At 52.8% G+C, this 25,822-nt stretch overlaps 7 protein-coding genes across 7 annotated transcripts; 3 read left to right on the top strand and 4 right to left on the bottom strand.

Annotated features, from left to right (window-relative positions):
- Positions 1-310: 310 nt before the first annotated feature.
- On the top strand, positions 311-6,711 carry STEHIDRAFT_87567 (clathrin heavy chain 1). The gene is made up of 20 exons (XM_007310572.1): positions 311-406; positions 477-642; positions 703-1,151; positions 1,231-1,713; positions 1,777-1,977; positions 2,032-2,310; positions 2,379-2,609; positions 2,663-2,734; positions 2,792-2,972; positions 3,027-3,592; positions 3,653-3,877; positions 3,940-4,396; positions 4,454-5,016; positions 5,073-5,127; positions 5,186-5,399; positions 5,456-5,618; positions 5,680-5,856; positions 5,911-6,189; positions 6,248-6,378; positions 6,454-6,711. The coding sequence occupies exons 1-20, from the start codon at positions 323-325 to the stop codon at positions 6,536-6,538; spliced, it is 5,061 nt and encodes a 1,686-aa protein (XP_007310634.1). The 5' UTR covers positions 311-322; the 3' UTR covers positions 6,539-6,711.
- A 110-nt stretch (positions 6,712-6,821) lies between these two features.
- On the bottom strand, positions 6,822-10,883 carry STEHIDRAFT_105646 (uncharacterized protein). The gene is made up of 18 exons (XM_007310571.1): positions 10,535-10,883; positions 10,454-10,465; positions 10,310-10,374; positions 10,222-10,249; positions 9,933-10,169; positions 9,823-9,877; positions 9,753-9,764; positions 9,492-9,700; positions 9,340-9,438; positions 9,130-9,289; positions 8,985-9,071; positions 8,911-8,920; positions 8,774-8,849; positions 8,695-8,710; positions 8,537-8,639; positions 7,985-8,484; positions 7,799-7,927; positions 6,822-7,741 (listed from the first exon to the last, which is right to left on the bottom strand). Exons 1-18 carry the CDS (start codon positions 10,636-10,638, stop codon positions 7,043-7,045), a joined length of 2,601 nt encoding a protein of 866 aa, XP_007310633.1. The 5' UTR covers positions 10,639-10,883; the 3' UTR covers positions 6,822-7,042.
- A 526-nt stretch (positions 10,884-11,409) lies between these two features.
- On the bottom strand, positions 11,410-13,221 carry STEHIDRAFT_172753 (uncharacterized protein). Its single transcript, XM_007310570.1, has 2 exons — positions 12,771-13,221; positions 11,410-12,679 (listed from the first exon to the last, which is right to left on the bottom strand). Exons 1-2 carry the CDS (start codon positions 13,163-13,165, stop codon positions 11,611-11,613), a joined length of 1,464 nt encoding a protein of 487 aa, XP_007310632.1. The 5' UTR covers positions 13,166-13,221; the 3' UTR covers positions 11,410-11,610.
- Positions 13,222-13,968: 747 nt separating this feature from the next.
- Positions 13,969-15,523, top strand: STEHIDRAFT_68245 (uncharacterized protein; the record flags this gene model as incomplete). Its single annotated transcript, XM_007310334.1, has 7 exons — positions 13,969-14,061; positions 14,194-14,326; positions 14,442-14,559; positions 14,734-14,829; positions 14,912-15,179; positions 15,238-15,327; positions 15,413-15,523. 7 exons carry the CDS (start codon positions 13,969-13,971, stop codon positions 15,521-15,523), a joined length of 909 nt encoding a protein of 302 aa, XP_007310396.1.
- A 792-nt stretch (positions 15,524-16,315) lies between these two features.
- STEHIDRAFT_162929 (uncharacterized protein) lies at positions 16,316-19,208 on the bottom strand (the record flags this gene model as incomplete). Its single annotated transcript, XM_007310569.1, has 5 exons — positions 16,316-16,482; positions 16,550-16,577; positions 16,633-17,566; positions 17,622-18,847; positions 18,906-19,208. 5 exons carry the CDS (start codon positions 19,206-19,208, stop codon positions 16,316-16,318), a joined length of 2,658 nt encoding a protein of 885 aa, XP_007310631.1.
- A 232-nt stretch (positions 19,209-19,440) lies between these two features.
- On the bottom strand, positions 19,441-21,292 carry STEHIDRAFT_135381 (uncharacterized protein; the record flags this gene model as incomplete). The annotated part of the gene is made up of 5 exons (XM_007310568.1): positions 19,441-19,888; positions 19,954-20,414; positions 20,577-20,727; positions 20,835-21,004; positions 21,140-21,292. The coding sequence occupies 5 exons, from the start codon at positions 21,290-21,292 to the stop codon at positions 19,441-19,443; spliced, it is 1,383 nt and encodes a 460-aa protein (XP_007310630.1).
- A 611-nt stretch (positions 21,293-21,903) lies between these two features.
- On the top strand, positions 21,904-25,658 carry STEHIDRAFT_105635 (uncharacterized protein; the record flags this gene model as incomplete). Its single annotated transcript, XM_007310567.1, has 16 exons — positions 21,904-22,022; positions 22,082-22,158; positions 22,227-22,254; positions 22,310-22,337; positions 22,412-22,693; positions 22,750-22,761; positions 22,814-23,037; positions 23,101-23,371; positions 23,432-23,504; positions 23,568-23,593; positions 23,649-23,683; positions 23,740-23,894; positions 23,965-24,204; positions 24,269-24,474; positions 24,532-24,660; positions 24,717-25,658. 16 exons carry the CDS (start codon positions 21,904-21,906, stop codon positions 25,641-25,643), a joined length of 2,832 nt encoding a protein of 943 aa, XP_007310629.1. The 3' UTR covers positions 25,644-25,658.
- Positions 25,659-25,822: the final 164 nt, after the last annotated feature.

The raw sequence follows: 25,822 nt of genomic DNA, 5'->3' as shown, positions 1-25,822 counted from the left end.
AGGATGCACGAGGGGGATTCCTGAGGTCTGAGGCTTACTGTATCTCTGCATCTTCCCGTACCTCACGTATGTGTGTACTGTATATCTTGTCGAGTGAACTCGTGGACTTTTCTCCACTATCATGAGCAGTACTGTCACAAAAGAGCTCGGGAGGCGCTGGTAAACCAAAAGAGGGCGCAAGGAGGCGATGGGCCACCGCCACGTTGCGGAAACGCAAACAGACGTCAACTAAGGCGGGCTCCCCGCTCGTCGACGATTCGGATATTGAACCGCGTCTCTACCTACCCACACCTCTCCCTTCTCCCTTCCCCTCCCTTCCGTTATGGATACGTCAAAACCCATCGCATTCGCAGAGCACCTGCAGCTCTCTGCGCTCGGCGTACAGCCCACGTCTATATCGTTCCAGGTCAGTCGTCCATACCCTTACGCGTCTCCATGTTACGATTGCCTGACTTGGTATTATCTCGCACTTGCAGAACTTGACGCTCGAGAGCGACCACTTCATATGTGTACGAGAGAAGGTTAACGAGCAGAACCAGGTCGTTATTATCGACCTGGCAGATGCAAACCACCTCATGCGACGACCCATCACGGCGGACTCTGCAATCATGCATCCAAAGCAGAAGATCCTTGCGCTGAAGGGTAAGATTCTCAGCCGTATGCGTACCTATTCGACCAGCTAAGTCCGCCGTCTCCTTCCAGCCGGGCGGACATTGCAGATCTTCAACATTGAGACGAAGCAGAAAGTGAAGTCCCACGTTAACAACGAAGATGTCGTCTTCTGGAAATGGACGTCCGACTCCAACCTTGGTCTCGTCACAGACACCGCCGTGTACCACTGGTCCATCGCCGACACGACTACTCCCCCCCAGAAGGTCTTCGACCGTCATCCTACCCTCGCTGGTTGCCAGATCATCAACTACCGCGTTTCACCGGACGAGAAGTGGATGGTCGTCGTCGGCATCTCGGGCAATTCGACGAACCCATCCGCGTTCAAGGTCAAGGGCTCTATGCAGCTGTATAGCAAGGAGAGAGGGGTCAGTCAGCCTATCGAAGGCCATGCAGCTGCGTTTGCGGAGATGAAGCTGGACGGACGGCAACACGTCACGAAGTTGTTCGCGTTCTCAGTCAGGACGGGTAATGGAGCTAAGGTGCGCATATCCCTGACGCGAGCCTCCGGAGAGATGAATTCTTACATACCATTTGTTCGCGTTCTGTTCTGTCCGATAGCTTCACGTTGTGGAGATTGACCACCAGGCTCCCGACCCCCCTTTCACGAAGAAAGCAGTCGATGTCTACTTCCCTCCCGAGGCGACAAACGACTTCCCCGTCGCCATGCAGGTCTCTAAGCGACACGGCATCGTATACCTCGCAACGAAGTACGGTTTCATCCACCTGTACGACCTCGAGTCCGGTGCCTGCATCTACATGAACCGTATCTCCGGCGAGACCATTTTCGTCACCTGTGAGCACGAGGCGAGCAATGGTATACTCTGCATCAACCGGAAGGGACAGGTCCTCAGCGTCAGCGTCGATGACACGACAATGATTCCGTATATTTTAACGACACTCAACAACACCGAGCTGGCGTTCAAGCTCGCGAGCAGGGCCAATCTGCCCGGTGCAGATGATTTGTACATCAAGCAGTACCAGCAACTGTTCCAAAGCGGTCAGTTTGGAGAGGCGGCGAAGATTGCTGCCAATTCGCCACGGGTGAGTTATACTGAGTCTGCTGAATGGACCATGCCTTTTCTCAAATTTTCTTTCTTTCTGCAGGGTATCCTGCGTACGGCTCAGGTCATCGAAACATTCAAGCAAGCACCGACCCCGCCTGGCGGTCTTTCGCCGATTCTGCAGTATTTCGGTATACTGCTCGAGAAAGGACAACTCAACCATCTCGAGTCCGTCGAGCTCGCGCGGCCGGTTCTGCAGCAGGGCAGGAAACAGCTGTTGGAGAAATGGTTGAAAGAAGACAAGGTGAGTCTTACTGAAACCTCCATCTACTTTTTGCTTACTCTAATCCCATAATAGCTTACATGTAGCGAAGAATTGGGAGACATCGTTCGCCTTCATGACATGACACTGGCGCTTAGCGTCTACCTCCGCGCCAACGTTCCTAACAAGGTCATCGCTTGCTTCGCGGAAACTGGCCAGACGGAGAAGATCGTACTCTACGCCAAGAAAGTTGGCTTCACACCCGACTATGTCAGCCTTCTCCAGCATATCATGCGCACCAACCCGGACAAGGGTGCGGAATTCGCTACGCAGTTGGCCAATGACGAGTCGGGGCCCTTGATCGACGTCGAACGGGTATGTGACCTCGGAGGCTCTTCTTGGCCCATTTTCGCTTTGATACTAATCTAATTCTCTTCGTTCAGGTCGTCGATATCTTCATGTCTCAGAATATGATCCAGCCCGCCACTTCCTTCCTCCTCGATGCACTCAAGGACAACAAGCCGGAGCAAGGCCATCTGCAGACCCGACTTCTTGAAATGAACCTCATGCACGCTCCTCAGGTCGCTGACGCTATTCTCGGCAACGAGATGTTCACCCACTACGACCGCCCACGTATCGCGAACCTTTGCGAGCAGGCAGGATTGTTGCAGCGGGTATGTTCTCCTATACCAGATATCGTGTTACGAAACTAACGCAGGTGTGCTAGGCTCTTGAACACTACGAGGATATTGCTGACATCAAGCGCGCAATTGTGCACACGAACATTCTTCCCGCGGACGTATGTTCTCCGTATTGATTCCCTTCCTATATCTGACACTAACTGTACTATTCGCAGTGGCTCGTCACGTACTTCAGCCGCCTCACGACGGAACAGTCCATGGCCTGTATGCAGGAGATGTTGCGTATCAACATCCGCCAGAACTTGCAGGTCGTCGTTCAGATTGCGACCAAGTACTCGGACATCTTGGGTCCCGTCAAACTCATCGAGATGTTCGAATCGTTCAAGAGCTTCGAAGGTACGTCGTCTCATAGACTCAATGTATAGACTGTCTTATGAATTTATTTCCTAGGTCTCTACTACTACCTCGGTTCTATCGTTAACCTGAGCGAGGATCCCGAGGTGCACTTCAAATACATTCAGGCCGCCACCCGTACTGGTCAGATCCGCGAGGTCGAGCGCATTTGTCGGGAATCAAACGCTTACAACCCGGAGAAGGTCAAGAACTTCCTCAAGGAGGCCAAGCTCGCAGACCAGCTCCCCCTCATCATCGTCTGCGACCGTTTCGACTTCGTCCACGATCTCGTTCTGTACCTTTACCAGAACGGCCTCACCAAATTCATCGAGGTCTACGTCCAGCGCGTCAACTCTTTCCGCACGCCACAGGTCGTTGGTGGGTTGTTGGACGTTGACTGTGACGAGACGACGATCAAGGGACTGCTTGCTTCCGTCACGGGCAACTTCCCGATCGACGAGTTGGTGAACGAGGTCGAGCAGAGGAACAGGCTGAAGTTGATCTTGCCGTGGTTGGAGGCCAGAGTGCAGAGTGGGAGTCAAGACCCGGCGGTCTACAATGCTATGGCGAAGATCTTCATCGACAGCAACAACAACCCAGAACAGTTCCTCAAAGAGAACAACGTGAGTCTACTCGGTATTCGATGTCTCGAGTATATAACATTAACATAACATGTATCGTAGCTGTACGAGCCTCTAGTTGTCGGCAAGTTCTGCGAGGCACGCGACCCTTACCTGGCTTACATCGCGTATGCCAAGGGCTTCTGTGACGAGGAGCTCATCGCGATTACGAACGAGAACTCGATGTTCAAGCAACAGGCGCGTTACCTCGTCAAGCGTCGTCAGCCCGAGCTTTGGGCACAGGTTCTCTCGCCCGGCAATGACCACCGCCGTCAACTTATTGACCAGGTACATATTGGTCTTTCTGTCTTATTCTTTATCCTTTCTAATCGTCACCATCATCCTCGCAGGTCGTTTCGACCGCTATCCCTGAGAGCACCGACCCAGATGATGTCTCCATTACCGTCAAGTCCTTCCTGTCCGCCGACTTGCCCATCGAACTCATCGAGCTCTTGGAGAAGATCATCATCGAGCCTTCAGCATTCAGCGACAACCGCAACCTCCAGAACTTGCTCCTCTTGACTGCTATCCGTGCCGACAAGGGCAAGGTTGTCGGTTACATCAACAAGTTGCAGAATTACGACAGTGGCGAGATCGCGAAGATTGCCACTGACCACGGCTTATACGAGGAGGCGTTGACTATCTACAAGAAGTACGAGCAGCATGCAGAGGCTATCAATGTCTTGGTCGAGTACATCGTCTCACTGGATCGTGGGGTCGACTACGCGAACAAGGTGAATCGACCCGAAGTTTGGAGTCGCCTTGCCAAGGCACAGCTCGATGGCCTTCGCATCAAGGACGCTATCGGTACGTGGCTCAAGTTCCTCTTGCTCGAATGTACACGCTAATAGTGTGGTATCCTAGATTCGTACATCAAGGCGGAAGACCCTTCGAATTTCCATGAAGTCATCGAAATCGCCAACCACGCTGGCAAACATGACGATCTTGTGCGCTTCCTCCAGATGGCTCGCAAGTCTCTTCGCGAGCCCAAGGTTGACACCGAGCTCGCCTACGCCTATGCGAAGACCGACCGTCTGCATGACATGGAGGACTTCCTGGGTATGACAAATGTCGCCGACATCCTCGAGGTTGGAGAGAAATGTTTCGAAGACGAGTTGTACCAGGCCGCCAAGCTCCTCTTCACAAGTATCTCCAACTGGGCCAGGCTCGCGACGACGCTCATCTACCTCGGCGAGAACCAGGCAGCTGTGGAGAGTGCGAGGAAAGCCGGTAACACCCAGGTCTGGAAGCAGGTCCATGCTGCTTGCTTGGAGACTTCAGAGTTCCGCCTGGCTCAGATTTGCGGTCTCAACATCGTTGTTCACGCTGAGGAACTGCCAGCCCTGATTCAAACGTATGAGCGACGAGGGTATTTCGATGAGGTCTTGACGTTGTTGGAGGCTGGTTTGAGTCTTGAACGAGCACACGTACGTAGACGATCTAGTCTTCGCGATCATTGTTGCTTATCCCCCTGTCCTTCTAGATGGGTATCTTTACCGAACTTGCTATTCTATACAGCAAGTACAAGCCGGAGAAACGTATGTATCTCTCGATATCAGTATCTATCATGTGACTCTGACAACGATGTCTCAATAGTCATGGAACACCTCAAGCTTTTCGTCTCACGGATCAACATTCCCAAGGTCATCAAGGCCACTGAGAAGGCTCACCTGTGGCCTGAGCTCGTGTTGCTCTACATTAAGTACGATGAATTTGACAATGCGGCGCTGGCTATGATCGAGCGTTCCTCGGACGCCTGGGAGCACAACCAGTTCAAGGATGTTGTCGTTCGCGTGGCGAACGTGGAGATGTAAGTCTTCGAAGCTTTGCAGATATGATTTCTGTTGCTGACACGCAGTCTATTAGCTACTACAAGGCACTCTCGTTCTACCTCCAGGAGCAGCCGACACTCTTGACGGATCTATTGACGGTGCTCATCCCACGTATCGACCATGCTCGCGTTGTTCGCATGTTCCAACAAATCGATCATATTCCTCTCATTCGCTCGTACCTCATCGCTGTGCAGCATGTGAGAAATCTATCTTCCGCTTTTCTGATCTTTGACCAGATGAACTGACTTGTTCGAACAGTTGAACATAGAGGCGGTCAATAACGCTTACAATGACTTGCTGATTGAAGAGGAGGACTACAAGACCCTTCGTGACTCGATAGACAGCTTTGACAACTTCGACAACATTGCCCTTGCCCGGCGGTTAGAGAGACATGAGCTCCTCGAGTTCAGGCGGCTGGCTGCTCATCTTTACAAGGTATGATTGGTAGTACCCCTGCCCGAAGTCGCATGCTGACCTCTTATCACGCAGAAAAACAAACGCTGGGAGGAGTCCATCTCGCTTTCGAAGCAGGACAAGCTCTACAAGGACGCCATGGTCACGGCAGCGACGTCGTCATCTACCGAAGTCGCGGAGGAGCTCTTATCCTACTTCGTGGACATTGGAAACAAGGAGTGCTTCGCTGCACTCCTGTTCACCTGTTTCGACTTGCTGCGGTCCGATGTTGTCGAGGAGTTGTCGTGGCAGCATGGTCTCAACGATTTCTACATGCCTTACAAGATTCAGTCTCAGCGCAGTTTGGTCGAAAAGGTATGCATTCTTTTCGAAATATATGGCGATGTCGTTGCTGACTTGAACTCTCACTCAGTTGGCCGCTTTGGAGAAGGAGGTGAAGGAGCGGGCGAAGAAGGAGATCCAAAAGGAGCAGACCGAGGCGGACGCTCCAATCATCAACCCAGGACTCATGGGCAACCGTCTCCTTTTGACGCAAGGGAACGGGTAAGCGCTACTTCCATTCGACTCGTCACTCAATATGCACCCGCTCAACTATATCTTCTTCCTTGCTACTACCAGGTTCCCTGGCCAGGCACCGCCACCTATGATGAACGGTACTGGCATGGGCTTTGCCCCACAAATGACCGGGTTTGGTGCGTATTGATGTGTTGTCGTTGCAAGTGTGGATTAGGATGGAGAGTGGACTTTCATGATATCTGTACGGTTCGGGTCGCATAATTCTCGTTTGGAAGCTCTTTACATATGCCAGTCTTTGCCAGCTTGATTTTAATTGGATGTTGTTATGTTTTTTATTCCCTTTCAACTCTACCTGCGTTCGTCTCAAACGTGTGATTGTGTGAAACAGCCCATTTCTCAAGTGCCTTAGTCGCAGAAGCTCAACAAAACCCACAGCATTGCTCATCGGCGAAGATATCAACGGAGACGGAGGCAGTATCAGGTAAAATACAGGCTAACACGTATCACGGCTTCCAAGATGCAATACAACTCGCCTGACCAGACATCACCATGCAACATCAGTGAGAAATGTAAACGAACTGACCCAGGAGAAAACCATCGCAAAGGTGACCACTAACACAAGGAAAATGCTCTACAGAGTAAGTACTCGGGGGAGAATATACAAATAACATATGGATCTCCATCAGTCCTTTCATACATGACTGAACTGGGCTACCAGACTCTGCCACGCAGCAGTGGGGTCCTGCGTGGCCTGCATCTCTCCGGGGCTCTGCATCATAAGACCAGCGTCCGATCCTGACTGTCCATAATATGAATTCACCGACATCGATGCTGAGTAGTCAAAATTCGTCACGCCGTACTGATCGGCCAGCATCTCAATCGACATCGCCCCGTCGTGAGCGGCGCTGTATGCGAACTCCTCCGCGGGTGGTAGCTGCTGCGACCATTGCTGTGGAGGGAAGTTATATGTGTTGTAGTTGTATGCTGGAGCATGTTCCGAAGGAGGAGGATACGTCGACCATGCTGGAGTCTGCTGATTTGCCGCGACGTGGGGTGTATGCGAAAACTGGTCTGGACGAGGGTAGGTTGCTTCCTGCGAAGCAATCGATGGAGTTCGTACGTGTCGATGTCCTGCGGTCAATGGTGGGGATACAGAGTGCGGTGGCGGGGACGCAGAGTTCGAGGATGGGGATGCGGTATTCGATGGGGATGATGCAGATGTCGGACCGCGGTGGACGAGTCGTGTCTTGCCTCCAAGAGTGGCCAGCTCTTCGTCTTCCTTCTTGAGCGTCGGATTCATGGGTGGTTTTGACGAGGGTGTCATGGGGTGGCGCATCTGCAACTCCTGCATGGAGGCAATCGCTCGTTCGCGCAGCTTCCGCAGGATAGGCTGATGTGTCCTCGTAAGTCCTCACATCATCGTAGGAGATACTGATATTCTACTCACCAGAACCCTTACTGCGCGAGGATTTTCGGCCACTCGTTCAAAAAGTTGAAGTGCAGAATCGAGGTGAGAGAGCGCCGAGCGTGCGAGAGCCATCGAAGGGCACTTGATCGGTATCGAGCTCAGGACAATCTGGACAACAGAAGCGTGAGCTCAAGGGCCAAGAACATATGATATGCTGAGACTTACGGCACAAGAAAATACGTGGGTGAACAGAAACCACATCCGTTCGGTCAAGGCTGGCTGTTGGGAGAACAAGCTTTTGATCAATGCCACGAAGGAGCAAGCGGTGCTATACGCCGCCAGAACGGACGGCGCAAACTTGCTCCCCAAAGGATCCTGTGCGTTGTCCTCCAATGCACGAGCAAAGAAACCTCGATGCATATAGAAAAGTGCTGTGGATATCGGTGGGTCAGTAAAATCGAAACTAGGGAACACGAGGAAACACAGACTAATTTCCCGGATTGCGAAAGCGATATATCTTTGCATGGTCAAAGATATGGGTGCCGGTGTTGCGTCAACAACTGGTCCCCCAAAGCCGGGAACTTGCAAGGATGGAGGTGTCGGAAAGTTTCGTACTTTCCGGTCGAGCTCCTGGAGCACCTTGTAGCTCGGTGCTCTAGCGCCGAATACTTGGTCGTGAACAACACTGAGACATTGAGAAGAGAATTTGTGTTTCCACAATTCAACTGGGTCGGCGAATGAGACTGGCTCGAGCTTATGGAGATCCTAGTGACATACATATCATTTCTTCTTCGCCTTGGTCGTTTTTCGTGGGTTGGTGTGCCATTTGGGTGTCTATATGTATCAAGGAAAACGAAGGTGGCCTGCCATAGGTTAAGCTCTGGACAGATGAATCAGACTCGCTATGAGAAATAGCCCTGTGAATGGAAGCAAACCTGCCAAGAATCATAACTGCAAGCAAAAACAGGCCGTCAGCACCAGTCTGGCAACAATCAAGCATAATAGCTGTCGTACACATAAAGCTCCCAGAAGAGAGATCTTCGCCTAAACGTCTCAGTTGCACTCAGACCCCATCTGCCGCTGTCTCGATCTGAATACCCATGTGTTCATCTCTGCAGCCAACGGTCTGTAAAACGGAAACAAGAACTTACGGAGACCGCACTATAATATATGGGGGGTTTGGGTAAGCATGTCTCCCTGAGCTTTGAGTATATTCAGTGCGCACACTGTGAGCCAATTTGACCGCAATTCCCATAACAGCCCATCGAGGACCGTCAATATCGGACCAGAACATGAAATGTGCCATCATCAACTAAAAGTGGGAGTCAGAACCGCAGGCGAAGACAGACGAGAGTAGTGAACCTCCTCACCAACGCTTGTAGAGCGATTGTGGATTGACCCTCAAATATCGAGTCCACAGATAAGGCTGCTCGCCCTAACTGGAGATAGTAGTGAGCATCGTGCGATTGCTGTGGCATCTCGAGGTCAACGAGAGTTGCGAGTGCAAGAACCAAGTACATTGCACCAATCCTAAGCGGCGAAGTCAGATTTTGTGAATTCGTCGTCTAAAAGTGACTGACCGGTGGCATTCAATAGGATCGGGCTCTGCAAGGGGCTGAGGCTCATATATTCGGTTGAAGACGTTTTCCTGGAAATCATCTCTGTACATCGGTGTATACCTGGACAGCAAGGATTAAGATAATTATGAGCCAGGATGTAGACATAGACTCACATCCAAGCAGCATTATTATAATATATGTCAACCAATCTTTGGGCTTGAGGAGCCTCAGGTAGATAGCTCAAGAGGATACTCCGCACATTTTGCGCCGTCCGACTAACACTTTGCGTAAATGGGAACGTATGACTGAGCCAAGGTAGGTCATACGGCAATGGGAGCTCAGGGCTCGCGCTGCTTTCCTCGTCCCCACTATTTTCCTCGTTCTGAACAATGTTGAAATGAGTACGATGACAGGGGGATAGCGACATGGCATACCTGTAATAAATACTGCAACACTCGTATAAATCATGGTGATGCATGCACTCCGATAATCTACAGGACGCACCCAAGAGTTAGCAGTCTGCCCAAAGAAATTGGTCTTCCCTGTGCGGGATATAGCGCTGAGAGAAGGTTAGAGTCGACATCATGCGAAACGAGTGAGCAAAGTCGGCGTACAGGGATCCGACCGCGTCAATGACCTCTGCCGCTTCAGGTTCCTCCTCGCCTGATGTTTCCTTCTTGAGTTCTCTTTCGAGAGGGCGTTTGATTTGCAACAAATCATCCGCGAGCAGGGCGTGACGCTCGGTGGAATGGAGGGCGTGTTGCTCGCCTAAAGCGTCCTCCAATTGCCTCACGCGAGAAGCTAACTGACCTATCTTGTCATGTAGGACTTCGGTGTTTGCAAGTATGAAGCTGATCATCTCTTCCGTCAGAGCAGACCTTTAGATTCGACACAGAAACATACCGATTTCCCTTGCCAGTGGTGAGGGAGCCTACCAAACATGGTTTGAAATGAACGGCTTTCTAACTAGTACGCAGATTTGCGGACTTACCATCGGGGCATATAGCACCACAACCTTTCTTAACGCAGCTCGTACATGGGAAAACGCGGCTGCATCTGTTAAGTTACGCAATATGCAATTATGAAGAGATGTCAGCATTCGAGGACAACGGGGGAAGAAAGAGGCACGGGGGACCTGAGCTTTAGCCTGTCGGTTCACAGACATCTGACATCAGCCACGTGTTTCCGAATTGGGGAAGATCATTAATGAGGGAACCTTCTGCATTCTGCGCAGCTCAAAGCAGCGCTCCTCCGACGTTGTTTTGGTGAAAGAGAGGCGGGAGTACCTGCGTCTCCTGTGGGCGCGAGGGAGAAGGACATGGTTGTTCGGGAGAAGTCTGACGGCTCGTCGGGTTCGAGTCTTTATGTGGCTTCAGCCAGGGTCTGCAGGGCTCCCCGTTTGCTATATCAAGCCCAAATGGCTCCGCCTTCTGCCCAGATCGACAGGATGCACCCGCGTCCACTACAACCTTTTACATACACCCCCTCTCGTAGGAAATATTTCCTTCAAGACCTCTGCTGACCACTGGGCATTCACCTGTCTTCTTCGAATACTTAGCCGGGTGGCAACTTACCCCTGTTGGATGATGCAAGGCTCTACCCTCTACAAACTATGCGTTACGACGTTTATACCCACGCCGCGGGGCCCTGCATCTTTGTCTAAGCCACTGATTGCCGCTCGGGAGTGTGCGTAGACGTGAAAACAAAGTGGAGTTGCCTTTGTATGCCAGACGAACTCGAATGGATACCCAGTCCCGCTTGTAACGACTCGGCGTTGCCGGCTCAGAAGCTCGACAAACTGTTCCATCGAGATGTAAGAGGGGTTTCAGACGCTTCAATCAGACATGTTTCTTGTGTACACACTAACTGCATGGGACATCGTCCGCATAAGTACCTGGGCGTCCTCGCTCGAAGTTTCTCAACAATGCGTGTGCAACGCTGACTGAAATACCCTGGAGAACAGCTAAACAGTCCGCTCGCGTCATTGGGCTCGGGGGCAGATCTTCCTGCCCGATTTATAGCAGGTCAAAAACACGGAGGCACTTCTGCACGACGTGCCCTGGCAATGCCCTGGCCAACACAACACCAACTGCCAGTGATATAACGTATTATTTGATATTTCTAGGTATATGTATGTAGGTGCGAGTATTAGTCTTCAGTGTATGTACAATCCAGAAAGCATAGAGTGCGAGGTCATGTCATGTCGGTCAGTGTGTACTATGGGTATCCCGTAGCATGAGAAATCATATCGTGATCCTGTAAATCCTTCCAGTCCAACCTCCCCCTCCTGAATCACAACGCAACTTCCACGGTCCTGCCTACCCCCATAGTCTTCTGGTCAGGACTCCCAGCGATTTCATCCAGGCCAGATCCCGCGCTCCTCACGCCGACCGAGATGTTCGTGGGTGTGTGCTCGAGGATAGGGCTGACCGGCACCGACTCGTCTGCGGACGACGTATCTGACCCGTTATACATCGGCTCCTGGACACCATTCATAGGCCTCGGTACTGCAGGAGCAGCGGCTCCACCACCACTGATCCGATTACCAAAGAACCCACCAAGCTTCTTCGTCAGAGGCTCCCCTTGCGAGTACATCGGCGGCTGAGAATGCGCTTTGGGCAGTGGCACGACGTTCCGTTCAGAGCTTGGCGACATGCTCGGTTCGCTACCATGCACCGGTGTGCCCGCTCCTGACCCCGTACTCCAAAGTTTGAAACCCCAGAGGGAGCCGTTGGCCCCACCTCCAGCACCGCTGCTACTGATGCTCGCCCGCGACCCGCCATCGTTGCTGGTACGACCAGCGGCAGAGGCGTGCGCGTCCGGACCGACATTGTTCTCTGCGATGAATTCGCGCAGTGCCTTGACACACGTCTCTGAAGCCTCCTTGGCCTCGTTGCTCTCCGTCAGCTCGCTCCGCGTTTCCTCGAGAGCAGCCTTCAGCGTCCTGACCTCTTGACGTAAACTCTCGACCTCCGCACTCGTCGCTCCTGGCTTAGCAGCCGACAAGTCAAGCGGGTCAATGGGAGCAGCGCGCCCGAACAGACCGGAGAATCGCCTTGAAGAGGGAGGGGGAGGGGCGGGATTGGAAGAGAGGTCTGGCAGGGTGATGACTTGGGAGTTCGGGGAGGTGGAGTTGGGGTCGGCGTTGGAAGACTCGGGAGCCCAGTGTAAAGTCGAATCGGAAACGGAAGAGATACGTCTGTGAGCTTGCATACGTGCGACTGATGAACCGGTGAGGGGTGTGAACGAAGCGCGTTTGCTGGAGCCAGGACCACCAAAGGACGGCAGACCAGCTCGAGAGAGATCGAGCGGCGTTTGGCTCATTCTACGGTTTTCGGTCTGCAAGCGCATGAGGCCTCGTCTATAACAGCGGAGATAATGAGGGCACGGTTAATGCCATGCATACGACCACTGATAGAGTTATAGCAGTTGATAGAGGTTCAGGCGCTTACCGACTCTCTTCTACCTTGCTTCTAAGCATAGCGAGGGTCTCCGCATCATCCTGATTCTTCTGCTTGGAAGCCTCCAACTCAGCCTCGACGGCTGCCTGTCTCTCCGACACCGTCTTCAATTCGGCCTCTGCCGTCTCTTCCTTCCTCTGAGACTCCGCTAACGCAGCCGACAGCGCATCCCGCTCGTTCTGTACCTCTGCGAGACTCGTGCGTAGATTGATGATGATGGTCGACAGCACCTGTGGGTCCAACGATTGTGGACGGTCGGTTCTGGGGGAAGAGGGCGGGAGGGATTCGTTGTCAAGCTGGCGTTCGAGTTCGAGCGAGAGGTCAATGGAGTGCGCGCGTAGTCTGCTATCCATTCCTGGTTCAAGTTGAGAGTCGTGAAGGGACATGATGATGGTCGTTCAAAAGATGAAAAGTTGAGTGTGTAGGTGGACGAGATAGCAAGAGCTGAGTTGCTGTGAGCGGCCCTGATAACTGAGGGGGCAACGCACAAGGAGCTGTGTCTCCGCGCATGATCCCCTCGATTTCAAGACCCTGAACGGCTCACGTGGCAACGGCTCACATCATCCGTCCCCCGCCACCACTCGTCGTTGCCAACAAAACTCCTGCGCATCAGCGCATCATCAAACCCATATGGACCAGGGCTATACGGATGTATTTATGGCACATTTTCTGGTGGTTGCAGGTTGTGGCCACAGCGATTAGTACTGTTACAAAGAGTATATACACAATTCTTCATCCTCTTCCAACGACAGATCCAAAAGCAGCAGCAATGCATACGTACTCGTGCTGCACTCGTACGCATACGCATAAGCATCCATTTAAACGCCAACAACCATCGCCCCCGATAATATCGAATATGGAAGGGTGGAAAAGATACCTGTCGAAATATTGTCCCTTTTATCGTCTATAGCCGGCCACCTCACAAATGTGTGAGGTGGTCGACACAGATCACTCGCTCCCACCTGTGCCACAACGGTCAACCACTCGCGCGCGGCCCGCACGAACGCTGTGGCCCACTCGATCATTGTCGCCACCCATCCCATTTCAGCCGAAAAATCGCGCCAAGTGTTCGGAGCGAAATTCATTGACTCTTCCCCTCCACCCATCACCACCCCCGACCGAAGACCATCCCTTGGCCTACACATCGGCTTTTACCTCCAAGTAATACACTCATAGTCGAAGAAAGAAGATGCGGTATTACGAACAGCGTTACCCGGAGGTGGACGAGCTCGTCATGGTCCAAGTACGACAGATAGCGGAGATGGGGGCCTATGTCAAGCTTGTCTGTCCTTTTTTGCCTCGATTTGTCGCTTCTGGTCGCTCATTGAGAATATATGTCTGCTGGTACGCTCGTTTATACATCGATGCGCGCGACGCGGAATCCTTGAATCGATCGGTACGGCTGGGCGGATAGTTGGAGTACGACAATATCGAGGGAATGATCCTCCTGTCTGAGCTCTCCCGTCGTCGTATACGCTCTATACAAAAACTCATCCGTGTCGGACGTAACGAAGTTGTCGTCGTCCTCCGTGTGGACAAGGAAAAAGGTAAGGTTTCGCATCCTGCCCCTTCCATCTACATTCCCTCTGCCACCCGCACGTCTCTTCCGACCAATCGCTCACGCTCCTTCAACCTTCTCGATCTTCCCTTTGCTTCGCACAGGCTATATCGATCTCTCAAAACGTCGCGTCTCCCCGGAAGACATCACCAAATGCGAAGAACGCTACATGAAATCTAAAACGGTAGCATCCATCCTCCGCCATGTCGCCACCAAACTCCCGTCCTACGACCCCGCAGCGGCTGACCCCTCTGATCCCTCCGCCAAGTCCGGAGAAACAAAGTCCAAGCGCGGCCCTAAGGGTGGTGCACCTCCCAGGGCAAATGGCGCTGGAGCTGAAGGAGGAGAGACGGCGGAGGGAGCAGAGGTCGCGGAAGGCGCCGAGGCGGGATCGAGCGAGGAGGAGAGGTTGGAGAAGTTGTACGAGCAGATTGCGTGGCCTTTGAACAAGAAGTATGCGCATCCGTATGATGCGTTCAAGGTTGCTCTTACGTGCGTCCCTCTTGATCTTATCTTACACCACCTAGCTCATCATTTCCTGCCTATCCTGGAATATCGCGGGTACATTCATCAGCGAAGCCGACACCGTCTTCTCCAACCTACCTGCTCCGCTCCCACCCGCAACCTACCAACTCCTCACACAGACCATCGCCCGTCGTCTGACCCCTCAGCCTATCAAACTCCGAGCTGACATCGAGCTCACATGCTACACGCCCGCCGGGATCGACGCGATCAAGAAGGCATTGAGGGAGGGAGAGAGGAGCTCGACGGAGCAGGTGCCGATCAAGGCGAAGCTCGTTGCACCACCGCTATATGTGTTGAGTACGAACGCGACTGATAAGGTCGGTCCTTTTTCTCTTTCAAAACCGTGTTGCGTGGCGTGTTCATCTGTTCGTTTAGTTTGGCGCCGTGGAGAGGCTCGAACGCGCGATCGAGTCTATCCAAGCTACAATCGAAGATCAGGGCGGGTCGCTTGTCATCAAGATGAGGGTGCGTCTCGCCAGTGTTCATTGTTCATCCTTGGACTCACTCAACTTCACTTCCGCTTGCGTTGTTTCACATTGGATATATATAGCCAAAGGCCGTCTCGGACACGGAAGAACAAGACCTCGCACAGCTCATGGCCAAGGCCAGCGCCGAGAACGCGGAGGTGTCGGGAGACGAGGACGATGAGGAGGCAGTTTAACCAGCTTCCGACTCTGTGTCGAGATGAGCGGGCTCGAGTGTCGGATGTTGTACGAAGGAAGTCCGATGATGTTGTACAACAAAATGCGGTTCCACTGCCCTTGCGATTTGATACACTTCGCCGACCGTTTCGATAAGGCTTTTCAGATGTGCGTGTACCCAACGGAGCAGACCATGGATCAATCAGCAGCGTCCTTCTCGAGCTCAAGCTGTGACAATTTGAGACAGCTACCAAGGGAACTCCGAGTACGACGATAACGACGCCTTCATGTCCGTCAACTAGGCATAGGTTCCTACAGATGGACCGTCTACGCGTCAACGCCGTCTGCTTGCCTGTGGCGCAGTCAAGCCCTAACCCTACGCCGCCACCGCTCGTCTCCTGCGACTGTTGCCAACAAACCGGTTCTTCCTGCGCATCAGCGCATCATCAACTCCATATGGGACAGGGCTATGCATGCGATGGAGAGGGGCAACTATACGGATGTATTTATGGCACATTTTTCTGGTGGCTGCAGGTTGTGGCCACAGCGACTACTGTTACAAAGAGTATATACACAATTCTTCATCCTCTTCCAACGACACAAACGACAGAACCAAAAGCAGCGGCAATGCATACGTACTCTTGTATGCACACGCAGAAGCATCCAGTGAAAACATCAAAACCCATCTCCCCCAATAATATCGAATATGGAAGGGTGGAAAAGATACCTGTCGCGAAATATTGTCCCTTTTATCGTCTATAGCCGGGTGAGCGGAACCGCCCGCCATCGAATCCAAGCAAGGGAATGCCACCTCACAAGTGTGTGAGGTGGTCGACACAGATCACTCCATCACGCTCGCTCCATGGATATCCCCACCTGTGCAACCATTCGCGCACGCCAGCGGCGAGACGCTCGCGTGACGCTCCACGGGCGACATCCTGAGTTCCCGTATGTTTCTCTTCACCGACGACCAAATAAGCTGTGTAGCATTGCAGGAGGATGTCAGCACTTTGCAAGATCTGAAAACACGAAAAGAAAGAACTCACCTAATCCATAGAAATGTTCCCTTTCGAGCTGGACGGAAGCGTTAGCGATACACCATTCCAGATGAAAGGTCCAGAATCCTCACCTCGAGTAAAAAGTTCTCCAACACTTCTGTCGCTTCATTGGAATGCAACCCGTGCAGATCCAATACACATTCCATCTTCTCCTCCGGACTCAACGTTCTATCACCAACCGAGTCCGCCCTCGCCACACCCAGTACGACGCCCAAACCCCCACCGCAAATCTGTCCCCTGCTCGTCCTATCGCTCGGGTCGTCCGACCAGCTCGCATCTCTGGCCTTGACAGCCTGTTCCGCCAACCTCGCCCTCTCACGGACGAGTGTAGCCCCGGCTTCAGCCATCTGCCCGGCCATTTTCGTATTCAGGTCGTGACCCTCCCTGCTGAACCTCTTCGCAGCCGCACCGTCACCTCTGCGCCACGCGTCCGCAGCACGAGAAAGACAAGCATTCCTCGCAGCACCGAGCTGCAGCGCACGAGAACGGTACTTCATGTACAGGTCGTTGATAGTCTCACCCGTGGGAAGCGTGGGCAAAAGGGTCGGTGGACGGAGCTTGAGGCGCGGAGAGGGCTTGGGTGCGATGATGGCCGTGCGGTGGTGCAGAGGTTCAGCAGCGCTGCCCATCGCCTGTCTACGAGCAGCCAACGTCGCCTGGTCCCGTGGCTGATAGGCAAGGGTGGGATTGGTCGGCGCCGGCTTCTTGACAGCTGCGGCGAACCTCGTTCGTCCTGGATCGTAGTTCGTCCTGTCCGAACGACCGTAGTAGCCACCACGGTTCATTTGATCACCTGAATTTGCGTAGCCCAGGGATGGGAACTCTTCTGGTGGTGGACTGTTGCTCGGCTGTGGCTCGTGGTTCGAGATCTCGGTGCGGGACATGGCAGAGGCAAGACTGTTGACGTCGACTTGTTCTGGTAGATGATGCAGGAACTCGCAGTTCTCCTGCTTCGCACATGTTCCCCGCAACCAGAATCGGCACAGTGCACGCTCAAGATCGTGGCTGTGAAATGACGATTAATACGGTGTCTGGAAGAGACGTGTTTTATTAAGCCTACCTGAACCGGCAGTCTGCCCTCAGGCACTCTCCAGCGAGGAAATAACGACAGACTCTGTTTCCGCCTTGGGCAGGTCGACCATTCACGTATCGCGGGGCACCCCTACCGTTGGCACTTCCATTATCGTAGCCGGCTCTTCCTCCTCGCACGAACCCGGACGCTCCGTCCCTAGAAACAAGCGAGACTCTGTTACCCATGCTCTGCATCTTTCCTCGAGCCCCGTGCGGTTGTGGCGGAGCGGTACGGTCCACGAGCCAAGCCATAGAGCGTTCAAAGTCGTAGCCATTGTTGGCCAACGCCTCCTCGAGTTCGGAGGGTGCCAGAGACGCACCGAACACAGACGACAGGACGTCGAAAGGCGTCATGCCATCAGTAAGCATCTCATTAGCATCGGCATCTATGCTTGCGCTGCTGTCCTGAGATGGCTGTGACCCGAAGGAAGGTGGCGACATTTGCTCTAACGGTATTTGCGCAGACGGGCCGTACGGATCAACGGGATAGGTCGCTGGAAGCTCATCCCAGGAACCATACCCGTGGACGTCTATAGGATGGAAGTTATGTGGCTGATGCTTGTGGGCGAAGGGGTCGAAGGGGTCTTCTTCGTCATCTTGCTCTCCCGGACGAATGGAAGCACGGAGTGAGCTTGGGGTTCCGGAACGAGACAGAAGTGTTGTGTCGGGAACCAAGGGAGCCGCGATGGCGAGATTGGAGGTGGGCCTCAACGTCGGGTGCGCCCACAGATCGGGAGAGGGTGTGTCTCCCCTGAGTTGGGACAAGGACGCGGGGTTTGAGGACGCGGCCGAGAGGGGACGAGGGTGAGGTCTGAACTCGGAAGCTTTTGCGTTAAGACTGAGACGGGGTGACGATAGGGGTGACGACGGGAGACTGCTGGCAAATTGGGAATAGGCCTGAGGCATGCTGATGTATTGTTGAATAGGGGAAGCCGAGGGCGAATCGGAATGTGCGGTCATGTAGGAGGTTCCGGGTGCATTGTTGGTACTGAGAGGAGAGGTGATAGGCGTATGGGGTCTGCGGAAGACATGGATGAGGGGAGAGGTAGGGGCAGAGTTTGGGGTATCCGGGCGTTGTATAAGACGGGCAGAGTGAGAGGAAGCGCGGGAAGAGGGTCGCGAAATAGGTCTCCGACTTGGGGTGAGAAATAGGAAAGGAACTCCGGCGACGTCGTCGCGGTGCTTATGCATGAGGTCGAGGACATGTTGTTCGAGCTAAAATGCTGAAAATCAGCACGATGACGATATTAAGTCAAATCAGACAGAGACTGACTGCTTCGTCGTCTATGTGACCAAAGGTATCCTTGAGCAGAGATTTCACTTCGTCCTCGTGCTCCTGGTCGAGCAGGACGACGACCCTAGCAACGAGTGGTGCAGAGACGCGTGGAATGTCGTCGCCCTCCGCGTCGGAGTCGTAGCTGTCTGGCAGCTTGTACTGGCGTGCGATGGCCGACAACTGTGCGCGCGTGTGGGGGAAACGGGGCGGTGGGGGATCGAATCCCGAGAGCGAGCCTGAGTCGGAGAGGGCGCTCTCAGAGAAAGCGGGGCGGGAGACGGCCAGCATGGAGGAAAGCATGGCTGCTCGACGTCTGTGACGGTGAGCGGACGGGAATTGTGAGGGAGCTCGCTGTTGGGAACGCGCTGATGCTGCGATCGGAGGAGAGAAAGACGCGGTCGACGGTGCCGGTGAGGTCACCGACGTTCTGCCTCCGTCGCTGCCCCTGATAGACAACATTCCGGCCCGCTCCCCGACTTTGCCCGAAACACACGTTCGTTCGTTCTACAAGTCGCCGTACATATTCTGCATATCACTCGTCCCATTGCACCATCACAACCTCTTCAAACCACCCGTCCTTGCTCCCCTTCTCGCTCTCCACACAGCAGTCCGACTCGCAGCAGAACACAAGCACAGCACCCCACTCCATCCCCCGCCCCTCCTTCGACCCTCCCTTCAGCTCGCTCTCCACCAATTTCCGCCGCTCCTCGTCCGTCAGCCCGTTCTCTGCCTGACCACCCTCCTTCTCTTTCAGCACATTGATCAGGTTCGGCATGAGCTGGCACTCGAACACCCGCTTCGAATGGCATTTTGAACATTCCCCCACGCGCGAAGAGTCGTACTCCCTTTTCTGCGCCGACCCTGCCTTCATGTCCGCCTTCCCGATAATCGTCACCTTGGGATCCTGTCCAGGCAGCGGGAATAATTTCTCGAACGTCTTGTCGGATGAGAAGAGTAGTGGTGTCCCGCCTAGGTCATACCTGCCGAATAAATACCCCAGCACCTCAACAAAAATCAGCACACTTAAAAGCAATTCTTGACTTACCTGACACATTGCTCCGGCTCTGCCGCCACCCGCCCGTTGAACCTGTCGAAAACAGGATCTGTATCCATCGAATTCTCATACTTCTCTGCAGTCCACGCATTCCCTCCCTCCGCCGCATCGTCTTCCAACGATTCTCCGAGCTTCTTCGCGTCCGCATGTTTCTTCAATGTTGACGGAGGCAAGTATTCTGGGGCCGTCGACAGATACTGTGCTGGGTACCAAGGCGCAGGTTTCCAGGGGGATTCAGAGATCGATGTCGAGGTCAAGGCGACGACCAAAGACTCTGTCGAGGACGAGGTAGATGCAGAATCGGACTCATCGTCGCTGAGTGGTGGCTCTTCGGCCTCGACATCAGCATCGGCCTCTTCATGCGCGCTATCTTCGGGTTTGGTGGCCGCCTCCTCCGCGCCGAAGATGTTGTCTCCGAATCCTGTGGTACTCGACGCAAATCCCGCACCCATCTAGCAGGATTAACGGCCCATCAGGTCAATGACACGATAGAACAAGTCGTAGAAAGGATATCAACGCACCGAAAACGGGTTTGCCGTGGAGTTTGCGCCGCCGTTCATCTATGAGCCATTTCGTCAGGAGAATAAGAAGCAGGCATCAACAGCTGCACGCACCGAGAACGGGTTCGACGTTGTTTTCTGTGTAGCACTTGCAGCCTTTTGCGATTCCTCGCGTTTTGCCTTTTTGGCAGCAGCGGCAGCTTGTTTCCGTTGAAGTTTCTCGGCATACTTAGCGTTATATCTCAGTCCTCTCCACGCGCGCACACTGTCCTTACAAAACCAAGTCCAATGAGTTTAGGTCCAATATCCAGGTAAATTTGCTGGATGTGTAATCCGGGACAACGAAAGAGGGATTTGGAAGGACTCACTCACCTGCCCTCTTGTCTCTGACAGCCTCTTTTCGGACACCCCCATACGTATAACGCACGATCGTACGGACTGTCCTCGAACGGGCACCACATCTGCACAAGCAGCGGCATCGGACACACGCAGTTCGCACAAAAGCTCGATTCGAACGCAGGTTCAGGCGTCGGCAGCAGAGCCTATATCGCACCATAGAGTATCGCACGCGATCGCGCGTAAAAAGGTAGACAAAGAGGATATATTTTAACGACATGAGTATAGATATGACTATGAATGTGAAGGGGGGCAGGGGTACATGGTGTTGAAAACCGTACAGGTAATCCACCTATCCGAGATACAGCGGCGTCTACGCCGTCGCCTTCTTCCTCCATCGCACCGTCTGGTATGCCCAGCAGAACGGAGGTCTCGACTTCGGAGACAGCGTCATCGTCGTCCGAGTCCGACCAGTCTTCGACACGAGGGGGCATGATCGCCTATAAAGATGATAATGCTTGATCTGTAGATAGTGAGACACTTGCGATCTATGAAAAGCGTCAAATGTGGATTTAGCAAAAGCTCTGACAAGCGGAGAGCAGAGAGAGAGGAAGATGGGTATGTCAGAAAAGCATGAATGGTATTAAAAAGAAAGTCTCGTCAATTGATGCCCCCACGAAGAAACTTCGCAGGGACAAGTTCAGACTCGTCATCTAAAGGGTTCATCACAAAAGGAGGGAATGTTTCGAGTCCGTCGAGCAATGCAGATAACTCACCGTAGGAGGAAACAAGGTCTTGATGGTGGAGAAGACAGAAGAAAGGATGAAGGCAAATTTCTGAATTCTGGGTTTTCAGCCGCTGTCACGTGGTGCTAGCGTGGAAACAAAGTCGAGTGTGGCGTCGCCCAAATTGTGTGGCATGTCTAAGTTGATCGCCGGCAAAGTCCAGAGGGGAAATGGGCTCCAGCCTCCGGTCTGTTCGGAGGACAGATATACGCGCCTCAAGCGCTCGAGCCGCTCATGGGTTGGGGTTTGTCTCTCCCTTTATAATCTGGGCCGGGTTCAGTCTTCCATCTTCGTCTCTTGTCCGCACGGTGTCCAAACCCATGTCTGCGTTCCCAACATCTTCTAAACGCCCAGGCGAACCCCCTCTTGACGCTGCCGGAGCTCCTGCCAAAAAGCGTAAACGCGGTGCCACAAGGCTCAGCTGTGCAGAGTGTAGACGGTGCGGTTCAGCACCCTTAGACCACTTCATGGTGTGCTCAGGCTCAACGTCTTTATCAGGTTGAAGCTTCGGTGCGACCGTAACATACCCTGTGGCTCTTGCGTCAAACGTGGTTGCGGCACCATTTGTCCGGACGGTACTATCTCATTATTCATGGTTTCTGCACTGGCAAACCCTCTGACCAATGTTCGTCTCCATTTCCAGGCTCCCTCACTACAGGCCAGGGTAATCGGTATACTGTTTCTTCTCTGACAGGTCGACGCTTTCACTCACTTCGTCACCGATAGCTTCGTCTTGGCATCAACGCAGGAACTGGTAGGTGGCGAGTGCCTCTATCCTTGTTGGGACGAACTGACGAATGAGTCATATACGGAAATATCACTCTACAGCACGAGAAAATCGCCGAACTCTCTGGACGCGTGCGGGATCTTGAGGATGGATTGCAGACCGCACATAGCGCCACCTCATCCAACCCTCATCCACTCCTGTCAGACGAATTGCTACTTGTCAAACTTCCCCCATTGCAACGTGATATATCTTTACAGAAAACCAGTGCTGCTGCTGTCGCGCAACAGGAGGAAACACCGTCCGATGACGTTGATTCATTTGGTACTCTTTCCATTTCCCACTCCGGAGAGACCAACTACTACGGGACATTCGCAAACTCTTGGGTGCGTTATGCTTTCTTTTCTGAAATGTAATTATTACTCCTTACAGAGTCCCATAGTATTTTCTGCAGGTAAACGTCGTCTGGCTCTCGAGTGGAACTCATCTCACCTGTGAGCTCACAGAATGAGGGCAATTTGGACCCTGACCCAGACGACCGGACCGCTGAGCTTCGAAATATTCTACCTCAAGAGATAATTGACCTTGGCTGTGGATTCCGATTGTCGCCACTCACTCAGCTGGATCTGAAAACCGTCAATGACAGGCTCCGAAACTTGTATTGGTATCTCCCACCAGTAGAGAAGGCCACCGAACTCTACAATCTCTACTACTCTCGTATCGCTTGGCTGTCAGTCCACATCTTCACCACAACTTACAGTCACATTGACCCGCTAGTTTTGCATTCTTGAAGGTACGACCCAATACCATTCACAGAGTTCAATGAAACCGTGTTTTCGGTCCTTTATCGATCGAACCCCTCCTTTCCCTCCCCCGACGAACCTGCTTTTATTCTCTCGCAACGGCTAGCGATCATGTTCATGATATTAGCCAACGGGAGCCTCATGGACCCAAGACTACCGGCGTTCAATATCGAAGCGGAGAAGTACAACATGCTCGCTCGCGCTGCACTTTTTCAGAGCCCTGTGTTCAACGAGCCAACACTCGGTTCCGTACAGGCTTTGGTACGCGAGTCTTTGACTGTGCCATCAGCCTTGCTGTGACTGACAGTGCGGATGATGCAGTTCCTGATGAGCGTATATCTATTTTTCGTGGAGAGGGATGGTTCGAATGGGGGCCAGAGATGGGCCATAATGGGTTAGTTCAGATTTGAAGGCGGCATTTAGTCTAGACCTGCCACTGACCTATTTTTCCCTGCAGGATTGACTATCAAACTCGCACAAAGCGTAAACTATCTATTCAATGCTCCTTCATCGAAATACTATTTAACTCTCTCTTCAGATTGGGCTTCATCGTGATACCGGCCACCTAGACGTGTGAGTAGAATCTTTTACAGCCGATTGTCCCTTACTGATCCGTATATTTCCCTCAGCGACCCGGAGGAAACTCAGCGTCGACGTGAACTCCTCTGGGAACTCTTCGTTTATGATTCATGGCAAGCCCTTACGTTCGGTCGGCCCCCGGCCTTCACAATCGCTCAAGTAGACTGCAAAGCTCCTCATCCGCAACCACCAGTGGAACTGGCATGTTCGTCACGCGTCTCGTCTCTTTGTTGTCTAGAGTATCATAATTTGATGGGCACCTTATTCTTTGATAGTCAGCGCCTGGAAACAACGTTTTTGTGCAATCGGCATGACCGTCATCCATGACCAAGTCTTTGGTGCCAAAACACCGAGTTATGCTATAGTCCTGCAATGCGACCGCAAACTGCGGGCTTGCCCTGTCCCTCCCGCGCTGCAAATTGTTGGCTCCAACGGATCATCAGAAAAGTATGGGGACACTCAGTCGACGGCGCTCATCATGCAACAACATACCGTCCTTGCCATGCGAGAAATGAGTGTGTATATTATTTGCGTACTCATGTACTTTCTAGTTTCTAATTGCTCTTGTGGAAATTATAGATCTGTTGTATATGCACCGCAGTTTCTTCGCTCGAGCGTTGAGCACCGGTGGAAAAGATCCACTAGGGGGGCCATACGGAACGTCTGTCATTGCCGCATATCGAAGCGCAGGTTCCTTGATTGTCCTCATCCGCAACTTATACTATCTCCTGAAGGAACCCATGGAAAGGACATGGTTTCTATGGACGCATATGTTTTCCTGCACAGTGCGTCATCCACCATACTATCCTGTAAGTTTATCTTACCCGACTAACTCTTCTCAGATCATCCTGGGATCCATCGTCACTCGGTGTCCTTCTTTGAGTTTAGCTCCTTCAGCCCTGGTGCAGCTAGATTCGGCATGCGACCTCTTCAGCAAAGTCGCTCCCATTTTCCGTGCAGAAAAAGTCTTAGTACGTACGCATCGATGTATTACTTGCCTGTTCTCATGCCGCCTCATCCTCTGTAGGGTGTCATGACGAAGCTGCAGAAGCGAGCACACCTTAGTTTAGATGCCTTTCGAAACGGGAAAGGCCCCTCCCCTGTTCACATCTCTGATGATTCTTCGAGCTCTGCCGAATCAACGGACGAGGACGATGAGCTGCTTACGCTTGGAGGGAAGAACCGCTTTGTTTCTGTCAATGTCTCTGCCGTGAGGACCCAAGCTGTCAAACCAACCCCTGCCACCACATCGCCCACCTTCACCACAAGAAACGCACATTCCATGCCGAAAGTACATTCGTTCCCATCTGACCACTCCTCATGGCCGATGAGCCCAGTAGTCCCTCTGCCGCATCTCCAAGAAAACGAAATGCACCCAACAGTTGTGGACTACCTGCGGACGTTTGGCATCTCCTCACCTGACGCAACCGGAGACCCGGCACCTCATCCTACTGCTATGGGTATACCGCCGATGAACTCAAATACTGTGCCTAGTATGGGCGATGCACTGGGAGGACACTCCTCATGTGATATCCCGTCTGCGATGCCATCCTTCCAAACCTCCCCTGCCGCCGGGTCGAACAACACTTCTTCGCTGTTAGACCTTAGCGCTGCCTTCTATGCTGGTCTGACGTCATATCACACTCTGCAGCAGCAGATACAACGACAACCACAGGTATCAACGCAGTTCGGCATACAAGAGCAGCCGCCTGCGTCTACTTCACAAACGCAACCGCACCACCACCATCGAAATCAAGGTCACAACGACGACGACGAGCCAGAGTTCCCATCATACTTCCCCGCATTCGACTATCATGCCGGAGACAGCTCGGACACTTTCTCTGCGCCGTTCCAATTGGATGGGATTATACCTCAGGACATGGCGCAAACGTCGGAGGCGTTGCAGATGGACGGTGTGTGGGAAGACTTTGTGGCCCAGCTTGGAATGACGTGACAAGATCTTCTTCCATCAGCTCAATTGAGCTCGCGAATTATGCTTATACTTTACCACATACTTATAGACTCTAGATCTATATTTCGGGATACCATGTCGAAACACCCTCTCGTTATGCCATTGGCTGCGAGCGCTTTGCATTGTAGTATGCCATTTTCTCAGACTTTGTCGATAGAGGT

Source organism: Stereum hirsutum (genome assembly GCF_000264905.1).
Source record: "Stereum hirsutum FP-91666 SS1 unplaced genomic scaffold STEHIscaffold_20, whole genome shotgun sequence".
Lineage (NCBI taxonomy): Eukaryota > Fungi > Basidiomycota > Agaricomycetes > Russulales > Stereaceae > Stereum > Stereum hirsutum.
The sequence above is the reverse complement of the archived record's forward strand: the minus strand, read 5'-3'. Positions and strand labels throughout refer to the sequence as shown.